The sequence below is a fragment of the Orbicella franksi genome, chromosome 2, assembly GCF_964199315.1.
Source record: "Orbicella franksi chromosome 2, jaOrbFran1.1, whole genome shotgun sequence".
NCBI classification, from domain to species: domain Eukaryota; kingdom Metazoa; phylum Cnidaria; class Anthozoa; order Scleractinia; family Merulinidae; genus Orbicella; species Orbicella franksi.
The window spans coordinates 37,372,624-37,383,310 of NC_138146.1; the positions used below are offsets into that span (position 1 = coordinate 37,372,624).

General features: G+C 39.8%; 1 protein-coding gene across 1 annotated transcript; it reads right to left on the bottom strand.

Annotated features, from left to right (window-relative positions):
- Positions 1–2,873: 2,873 nt before the first annotated feature.
- Positions 2,874–10,554, bottom strand: LOC145479693 (substance-K receptor-like). The gene has a single exon (XM_081458121.1). The coding sequence runs from the start codon at positions 4,533–4,535 to the stop codon at positions 3,360–3,362; it is 1,176 nt and encodes a 391-aa protein (XP_081314247.1). The 5' UTR covers positions 4,536–10,554; the 3' UTR covers positions 2,874–3,359.
- Between the last annotated feature and the right edge of the window lie 133 nt (positions 10,555–10,687).

A 10,687-nucleotide genomic window follows, 5' to 3' on the forward strand; every position in this document is an offset into this window, starting at 1 on the left:
TGTTACCCTGTTTGAGAGCATTTCAACAGCTTGCTTTCACTAAACAAGGCTGTTTGTAGACGCCGGTCTCCAACCCCTCTTTCCCACCCCCTCTATTTTTTCCGAGGAAGAAAGGGGGTTCATCTTCGCTACTATTTTCCTCTTCCGAGCATCCACTGGATCCGCCAGTGCAAACGGCAAGAAAATGATTGGTATTTTATTGGCAGAGCAGGTTTTTAATTCTCACCATGAATGTACTGGTGTAACGTTGTGACGCTAGTTGACGTCATTTTCGAGTTCCCTTTGCTTCGGAGTCCGCCACCCTCGTTCACAGGCTCTCTCTCCTCTGCCTCCGACAAGGAAGGCAGAGGAGAGAGAGCCTAGGAGCGAGGTTGGGAGTCCTAAAGCAATTAGCGTTACCAAGCAACGTGCTGCTTGCCGCTACTACATCAGAATGATACATACAATAAGCAAAGATGAGCTTAAAACTTTGCTATGGTGTGCAATGTAAATTCTCTCAGGTATTTGCTAGAATTGCAAAATGAATTTTGGTACCAAATATACTGCTCAATCATTCACAAGCCATCGACAGAAATAATATTATGATTGGCGGGGTCTTTTTTTAACATTTCAGAAAGAAAGTCCTTCATGATTGCCAGTTCAAATTTCCTCATTAGTCCAACTGATTAAAGAATTTGCATATTTAGCACGTGCGCAAATTTAAAACATCATTTTGCGCTGACAATCATCCTTTTAGGAAGTGCCAAGCAAGGCTTTTCTCAAAATGTCAAATTTATGGCGCCCATGGGACGCAGAAGAAGAAGAGTCGGTGCGTTCTGAAAATAACTAGGATAAAGGTAACAGCTTCAGCTGGTATTGTTTATAAAAGTTTTGACACAAGGACGACTACAAACTAACCAAAAGTTCCCATTCCAGTCCAGAACCAATTTTCTAAAGGCCTTTCTTCCTTTCGCTTGATTCTTCAAACAGGTGGTCAAAGGAAACGCGTTTCTATCGGGGAAAATGAAAAACGCTTCATCGTGGAATGTTATAACCTCTGCCACGGCAAGGACTGGAAGGAGGTGTTGCTCTTTGCCAAACAAAGAGTCATTGAGGCAGGACTGCCTGACCACGTTGTGAGGATGTATCTGGAACAATCAACAGATAGCTTGACGGGGAGAATGCGCAGCATAATTAAGAATGCTTTGCGATCGCCTCAACGTGCCACCCAGCCAGTAACGTCGACAGGTCTAGACGAAACGCCTGCCTTGATAGCTAGGCAAACAAAGTATTCCACGCTGATGACTCCAAGTCAACGAAAAGAGGAAGCTGTTAAAAGAAAACTTGACAACGAATTGGTCGCTTCATCACTGGATAGTTCAGGAGAAGAGAATGGTAGGTACGAGGAGAAGAAGCGAAAGATTGATCGCGCAAAAGAAGCACAACTTGCCCATCAAAAAATGTGTCAGAAAGCCATGGACACAATGAACAATGTGAACGACTTGCTCACAAAAGTGAAAACCTATTTAGACAAGACCAAGAAATAAGGAAGAAAAAAAGACTTGCTTTTGCTCCATATTTAATTGACCTGTTTAGGGTTTGTTTAACGCATTTTGACCACTAAAATATAGTTCCTGTTTGAGCCTGTTTTGCTCGGTGCACATAGCTAAGCTTTCTAAATCGGTTCAAGGTTCAAGCGAACCTACGTTGTAATAAGATCGACAGCGCTTCTGTTCGATAAAAAGAGATTAAAACATTGGAAGCATTGTTGTTTGTGTTTGCGGGAAACCATCTCGAAATTCAGGAACGGTGTACTTAAGAACGCGCTGCTCTTGCACATTAGCATTTGAGGATTTTAATTAGCATATAAGAATCGGGGTTTGTGAAATCACTCTATTATCTAGTTACCGAGTTGATAAAAATAATGCCAAAGGCCGAAAACTAAAGCAAGTTTGCTGGTCTTGGTTTGAAATACGTTCGTTTTTAAATAAAATGCAAAATAAAGACTACCTGGAAAAGTTGCATTGAAAAAGAAATAATTTCGACAGAAGCAAAGGCGTGGGAGTGGAAATGGTAAACTCGGACTGTCATTTAGATTTAATACATTCCGTGTCTGTTTATTGCATTAATAAATCATCCCAGTGGCACATTTGTGAATTACTGATAAAAGAAGACCGAGGGTGCTAAGCAAGGAGATATTTCTAAAATGAATTGTCTTTCAAATGCATCATCTTTTGACGCACTTAACAATATTAACAAGGACAAATCAAGGGATTGATACCAATCATCTCACAAAAGAGAACAAATTATTTCCTCCTGTCTCAAGCAATTAGTCAAGGAAGTAATTAAGCAGAGATGAGTCCGCACAACATGAGTGAAAGTCGCAAAATAATTGAATATGTTGGCTAATACTCAGTCTCTAACTGCTGTCCAATAATGAACAGAAAACTGACAAGTAAGCAAACCAGTAAGTTTTGAAATATCTGTGTCACGGTTATTTGAATCCGGGGGGTGGGGGACTCCCATATGAAAAGAGCGGGGATGCTCGTTGGGAAATTTGAATTAACCCCTAAGGGGAGAACAATTTGGGTGTGGCCCGAGCTTTATTTGTCCCGTAAAAGATACCGTGGGGGATAGGCTTGATTGCCAACCACTGTTCACTAAAGGAGGCCGCACTAGTAGACCGGAGTCGAAAGACCGGCGGAGATCGAGCCTAAAGACGGAAATGAGAGCATTATTTAATTGTTATCTCTTCGAGTGCACCGTAAAAGGTAGTTTCGTCCTGAACACGCTAAATGAGACCAAACTCCTTGATTAACATCCCTAAGAGCTCCTGAGCGAGACCGCGAGCATCCCCGATATAGGGAAGTCTTCCCCCCCCCCCCCCCGGGATTGAATCTGTTGAGATTTCATAAGGCTTGTTATCTTCATATTTTATTACAGGTCAAGACCAGAAGTTCATAACATATACACATTGCAGCCTAATTATTCAGAAAGTTGTCAATTAACTGGTGAAAGTGGAAAATTTGCTTATCGTCTCTACGTAAAGAAACCATTTATCTCAATGATTCGTTCATGACTTTTTAGCAGCGTGCTAATTACGAGGAGACATCTCCGAAATTAAAACTTTGTTTTTAAATGCGATCGGATATTAAATTCAATTCCGTAATTAATTAAGCACTTCTTATCAGTGTCGTAAACCATTATCGTTACAGTTTCGCTATCGTTTCGCTCTTTTCCCGTCGGCGACGATATTAGCCTTGCAGGTCAATCAGATCATTTGTCTTCGGTGCGTTGCTTATTGTTCAAAGTGCCAAGTTCTGTTAAATTAACGTGTCCTAAAGCGAAAGCAATGATTCTTACCGTTACACTGAAAAAAATTAAAGGTTTTCTGTCGTCGTAGTCATGGGCAACAATGCCTTTTCGTTGTGTTTCTTGTTGAATCGCAGAGCTGCTTTGTTATTGTCACGTAAATCCGCGCGCAGGAGACTCGCATTTTTGTCTGCATGCAGCCGGCTGGTTCTGCGTGTACTTTCAGAGATGCGGCTGCTTCCTCGCTGACGCCGAGACAGCGCAGTTCTGAAACCCCTTCTGTAATTCTCGTTGAAAATTACGTAAATGTAGGGATTCACTGCTGAGTTAGCATGTCCGAGATAGAGAGTGACAAAATCCATTGCGTATGGCAGACCGCAAATATAACGATCCGATTCGGCGAACATCACAAACATTCTCACGTATAACAGAAGCCAGGATAACGCGAACACGATGACAACCGTGACGAGCATCTTCAGAACTTTCCTGTTGGTCTTGTCTTTGTTTTCTTGATTTGAAGAGAGTTCTTGCCCAGGTGCTTGCCTTCGCCACAATTTCATCATGATCACCGAGTAAAGAGAGGCAATCACCGTCAAAGGCAAGGCGTAAAGCAGAAAAAACAGCGCGATGGTGTAATCTCTCGGAGCTTTAGCTTCATCAAACGGAGGATCCCAGGTTTCCACGCACTGGGCGACGCCTTTCTCACCAGTTATACCCAAAACGTAAAGTTGAGGGCCTGAAATTATGATAGATGACAACCACGATGCTGCGATGATACCTTTAGCAACGCGAAACGTAATGACGCGTTTTAACGGCCTGAAAATGGCGAAAAAGCGATCGAACGCGATCGCGCAAAGCGTGAAAACAGAAACCGAGATGGAGAGGGACTGCGTGAAGTTGAGTAGCTTGCAAAGCACCTCTCCTATCCAGCCGCCCACAGCCCACACATCCAGCCCTTGAAAAATCCAGTATGTTGTGGGTAGCATGTTGAAGACGGTGGTCAAGAGGTCGGCCAGAGCCATATTGATGATCAGGTAGTTTGTAATAGTTCGCATTCGTCGGTTTTTGTGAACGACGCGGACCACCATGGCGTTTCCAAACAGAGAGAGCAACATCACTAAAATATAGGCAGCTGCTTTGATGCCTTTCACATACTTGTTGGAATTCGGGTCTGGGCAAGACGGGTAATCTGGAGTCGTTAGCGCAGTCGGCACGCCAGATGCCGGTAGAGTTTCGTTGATCATGACGTGCCACAAGAAGAAGACCGCGGAAAGAAAGCTATGCGGCTCTTGACAAACGGCGAACTTCCAGGCCGTAAAGTGGGCTTTTACACTTGATTAGCGCCGGTCACTTTTAAGGGCTTTTTAAGTTTTGCCTTTCAGCGAGATGATTAATCCTTCTTAGAGATGAAAACCCTCCTGACAGCTAGCCGCGGAGTCTGCCAGAAAGAGGCGCATTACTTGAAAGGCGATCGAAACAAAACAAGAACTGAAAACAAAAAATCTGCAACATTATATGTTTGTGAGATGTTTACAAAGGCTCGGTTTTAAAATGCAAATTCTTTCGTTGATGAACGTTGTGATTTAGGTGTAAATTAAGTTAAGACGCTTTTCCGATCAAAGTAAATCCTATGACATGCTCGCCAATTTTGGAAAATGAATGCGGATATCGGCTTTGACTCTCGGAGCTTTTGTTCAATAGATGCAGATAAACACAATCATAACATAATGTAGTTTGTAATCTTTCGTCGATTTTATTACTTTTTACTTTATTTGTGCATGTTTAAAAGAAAACTTCAGACCTTCAAGGGATCGATAAAATCCGGTGAAACTTTTACTTCAAAGTGTGGGGGTATAAATCATTTATAAGACATAAATACGGCAAGAAAGCGTACATCTGCGGAATCTTTTAATAAAAAAAATATATAACAAGCTAGTATCTTTGCGAAAAAATGCTGCATCAGTTTAAAATAGGAACGGCCTGGAGAAAGTCACTGATTGTTATAAATAGGAGGGGAAAAAATCACCCGAGTGGACTAATGAAAATCACTGTTTTCATTGGCAATAAATTCGGTATATTTCAAGAATTGATACGAGAAGAAAACATCTGGTTTTGATATCGCCGATCCAAAATCTCTCCACGAGCCTAAACAATTCACAATATTCTGATATTTCGTATGAAGCCATGAAATAATTATCAGTTATGCTTGTCCCAGAGCTACGCAGGCAGGATAATCTTCACCTGGTTCGTAGCAGGCATTATCTTAAAGAATAAAATTTCTGAGACTTGTTAAAAGTATTGTTAGGGACAAAGTAAGATTGATCTGTGAATTTTATTGAAAACAGGATTGTTTGTCGAGGGCTAACTAGAACTTCCAATGTTTTGCCCTTTGTGGCTTGTGGCCTTTTTTCGTAGATAAAACAATAATTTACGGATCTTGTTGAGATCCCCCAAAAGTCTGGCAAAAGTGATGTTTCACTGATAAAGCAATGATATCATTCTTTTCCATGGGGACATGCCTATTTTTCACCGCTGAATTATGCGCTATAGAGTACCTACGCAGGAAAATATCTTGTTATCAAAACGGAAATCCCCAATTAGTAAGCCAAACGCATGTTTAAACATAATGACAGGCTGACTATAAAATCCATATTCCTTATTTACGAGCGAGAAATATACAAATTATTTTATGGGAAATCAAAAAGTCGTCTTCTGTAGAATGAAGCAAGCAAAGGGTGACTGCCTCACAATCAGTCATCAGTTGAATCAAGACCTCAGTCATCAGGGAATGTTTGGGTGCTCAAAAGCTAAGTCTTACAATCACAGAGCATTCCGCTTTGAACTTGCCGTCCTTTATTCAAATGAATATGCGAAACAAAATGTTTTCTTTTTCGCATACCTCCTCAATAAAGGAAACTATTCCCACTTTTTGTCCTTTTTGTTTTTAAAGAAGACATGGTAGGGAACTTAAATCAAACTGCGCCCACGCACCCTTCTCAACTTGTATTCAGGACCCGCCGGCAAAGAAAACTCGAGTGGTTCTGAGAACAACAAAATTTTCGCGCTTAAAAATAGCAATTTTTACCACCGTTGACGATCGATGCTACGGTCATGTTAGGGGATTGTTATTTGGAAAAGTTACAAACTAAATCTCGCATTCCTCGGCAAAAACACGGTCTTATCACTACGGTCTTTCAATGATGGTCCTGGATACGAAGTTGTAAAAGAAATAATATACGAGGCTAAAGAAAAAATTACGAAAAGTGGAATGAAGAACGATGTCATTTGAACGTTGCCGAGAAACCTGTTAAATGACGTTCGTCATGCGTAAAAAAATTCCCTCTAATCTGTTTTTTGTAGCTAGTGTGAAATGTGAATGAAAATAGCTATAAATACACTGAGAGGAAAATAGTTTTTTTGTTTTATTTTTTTTTTTTTTTTTGCTCGTATACAGAAAAAACTAATGTAACTTACGATCAGGCGAATCTTTCCGGGCTCCGTATTTTCTTATAGTCAATCTTGTCGCAAAGGTCGGCTATCTCTCTTCTTCCCGAGTGCGCAAACAATCGGACGGCCGCAAAGCACACATTCATCGCGAGGGTTAAAATTCACGGCCCGCGCGAGATTCACACCCAGACACAAACCTTGATAAACAGCCCGTTGTCTAAACAAGTGTAAATTGACAAACAACAAAGCAGTATTGAATTAATCTTCTCATTAAACAACCTGCTCTATCGTTTTAAGTCACTTTTAAGTCGTTAAAGCTTAGGAATCTATCTTGTTACATAAACAGATGAGATACTGACAAGCACATACAAGAAACAAAAGCTTCATTTGGTGTTTAATGCACGACACAGCCATGGAACAGTCTTCAGGGCAGTGTCTTCGGGAACAATCTGTTTCCGTTGGGCTTAATTAATTTTACGGGCCATGCGAAAGGAGGAACTGAGAAGCCTCGATAAGCAATATTTATCAAGAATTTCCTTGAAACATGAGTAAGAAAAGGGACAGAGGAGGATTAGAAGTCAGCTTGAGAGTATTTTAATACTGTTCGATAGTTTTCTATTCTTTCCATTCGTTTTGTTTAAATGAATTTCAGGATTTTGAAGAATTAATTTGGGCAATCAAGTGAAACGTCTGCCTCAAGAATTAGTGCGTGATGGAACAGAAAGTTTTTGAAGAATTTACGACGGGATTACAGGGCTGAGTAAATTTTACATGGCATATGCTTCGAGAAATCGAGGTTGACCATTGACCACTGTAGCATTTACACTGACAGATTGTTTTCGAGGCTACGTTTTTGACAGGTTTCTATTCTTTTCCATTAGTTTCGCTTAGTTGATTTTCACGAAATCAACATATATATAACGTTCAAGCCCTCCACGTAATCAACCCCAGCTCCTGAAACGCGTTTAATTGGGGTAAACTCACCTCTACACTGTCCGTTCATTTTCAGTTCGCTGTAAAATAACTTTATCTGCTCTTAGTTTTCTTTAGTGGCTGTTTCATAACATTCCACTTTCCAAAGAGTGGGTTTTTCTAGAAAAATGCTCACAGCAATTGGCCGGCGAGCTTTCATGAATGCTGCTCTAAATATCTCTAGACATACCGCACAAAACTGTTAGCAACAAATTAACTAGCTTGTCTTCTAGCGTAGCGTTGTATTGAACGAACGAGGCGGCGCGGCGGAAAACAGGCACACTTCATTCCCACCCTCCCCTCCCTTTCTTAGTCTTTTTTTAACGACAGCAATTTTAAAATCAGTTGAGCATGGATAATTAAGTTGTATTTGCATTATACACAAACAGCAGAATCTGTGGTTTTAGGCTTAAGTATTTTGATCACTTTGTTGCCAGTGGTAACCGCTTAAGGATAATCCAGCTATCTTTTCAGCATTCATATATCGGAGTCACAGACCTTCAGAGTGTCTTTATTTCTAAAATTTTATGCTGAGCAGGGCATTCTCAGGTTCTCAGCGATCTGCTGCTCAGAAAATGCACCTTCGTGAGATTTTATTAAGGTATTAACCGCAAGGTTTGTTGTCACTGTTGGACAGACCGATTGAAAAACCGGAGAGTTTTGCATTACAATAAAAAATATACTATATTTACAAACGAAGTGTTCAAGAGCTGAACAGGCTGCAACAATGCAATATATTTCACACATATATCACGGTTAAAAATTTTCAGTATTTCGTCAGACGCTGTTTCTCTTTCTTTCAACCTGACAAGGCATGTGCAGTGATGTAAAAACTCATCGGCAGCCTTGAATATTGGTCTTCTAGAACAATTTTTGCTTCGATTCATTTCAACAATCTGATCAATGAAGTGGGACGTCTTGAAAATAAGCAGCAAAGCTGGATGAACAAATTCACCTTGTCGGGTTAACGAAGATAGAAAGCTGCACTGAGGCATCTTCGACGCAGAACATAGTTTCGACAACTCGAGCTGAACTTTTGCGTTCGAAGTCAAATAGACCGATAGTTAAAAATGTGGAGGTAATTATTTCAAGCGCGAATGTTTGGTGCCTCAATTGACTTTTTCTATTCTTTTCCATTCGCTTCGTTTGACTGATTTTCTCGAAAAATATCAATTAGGCCAACCAAGTGAGACGCCGCCTGAAACAAAGATGGCACATTAAACCAGTGTTGTACATTGTAAGGTATGCCGAAACTTTTCTTCGCTGTTGAGTGAAGGCTAGATACAACTATACATTATAAAACATTGCTTTAAAAACTAGCTGCATTCGAGACCAAGCTGAGAACAAAGCAAGGAAACAAAACGCTTTTAAACTCCAATAGCTGGCACTCCTTCGCTTTTAATTCCACTCGTTTCGTTTGAATGACTTTGATGAAAAATATTCAATATATTCAAACCCTACCGCCCTACTAAACAATCTCCTGCCCTCACGCGAACAGATATTGGAATTGTTTGCCAGTATATTTCAGGAAAGAAATGCAAAAAATATCTTTAAAAAAAAAATTCAGTTTCAATTAGTTCGCAAATCTAGAGGCAAGAAAACACGCTACAAGTTCATTATTGCTTATGACGGTTTTTTTTTCTGCATGGGCACGTACACGCACCATATCTTTTGAATTATAGTGACGCTTCTTTTAATTGTCTCGCTTCAATCAATTCTCTTTCGCATTCATTCATCCATGTATACCGCGGCGTCCCGCCAAAGATCTGTAATAATAGCATCGCGTCCTAGATGCTTCTTAGGTTAAAAGCCACAGTATAATGTAGGCTTAGAAAAGTACAATTTCACACACTTCAAGATAGAAAACTCCTAATCACTCAATTCCACCTTCTCTTGAAATAATAGAACTTTTCTTCGGTGTACACATAGAGAAAATTCTGGTTCTGAATTAAAAATAGTTTTTAGTACAGTTCATTTGCGATCTGGTATGTGCAAATAATTATTCGTCAGCACATTATTTCATGCTAAACCTAGTGATAAACAAGACCAGCACGTAATCGGCTTTTGAAATCATCAAAAAAAACAAAAAACAAAAAAAAAACAAGAAAGAACAAAGCAACAATACATTGTGTATCGGTATGTGAGCAGCAAGACTACGCTAAGGAGTTCGAAGTCCATATTAAATTTACGGAATAAATGAAACGTGCCTCCTATAACATTTTTTTTTTTATCATCCTTTGTCACCAGAGGCAATCTGACTCTGCGCTTCTTTAATCTAGAAGTGTTGAGCTAATACAACAGATTTGTTCATAATGTGGACGAATGGTTAGGTACGCCGAAAGAATGAAACAAACATGGCGTGAACTTGTTTCGTTTTAAGAGAATTTTAAGACAAAATTGATTTTGCGTAATTTTAGTCTTTCTAGAAAGGTAGTTTTGCATTTTCCAATCGAGTGACTTTTGGTTTTTCGGTTTCATCGATGCGTAAAACACTCCTACGTAGTTCTAAGTTACACTTGAATGCGTCGTAAATGAAGCAGACAAGGCGTCCTAACTCTGTGCCAAAGGTTGTGAAAGGAAATTATGTGCGTAAAGCACTTTCACTTTTACAGCTGATACCGAAACGAAGAAATGAACAGATAGGAATTACAACGAAATAGAATTTTAACAACCAGAAATACAATTAGATTTCGGAGGCAAGCTGCGTAAAACCAAAACAAGCTTCAGCTCACTAAAGCAATTTTTACGGGTCATTAAATCCACGATCTTTCTTTATAAAAATTGCATTCGTCAAAGCATATTTCATATCGCACAAACAGGAGATGCATAGAGCTGAAAGTGTTTTAGAGACCCATTTTGCAATACTGCGTGAAATTCTAAAACATTTCCTTGCAAACAGCGTTTTTAATAAAGATGTTTGAAATTCAGGAAGAGATTTTGGTCGAGTTTTTCATGCATGCTTGCCCAAGTAAAAAAG

Coding starts and splice junctions, on each gene's coding strand:
- LOC145479693 (XM_081458121.1), bottom strand. CDS start 4,535: ATGATCAACGAAACTCTACCGGCATCTGGCGTGCCGACTGCGCTAACG.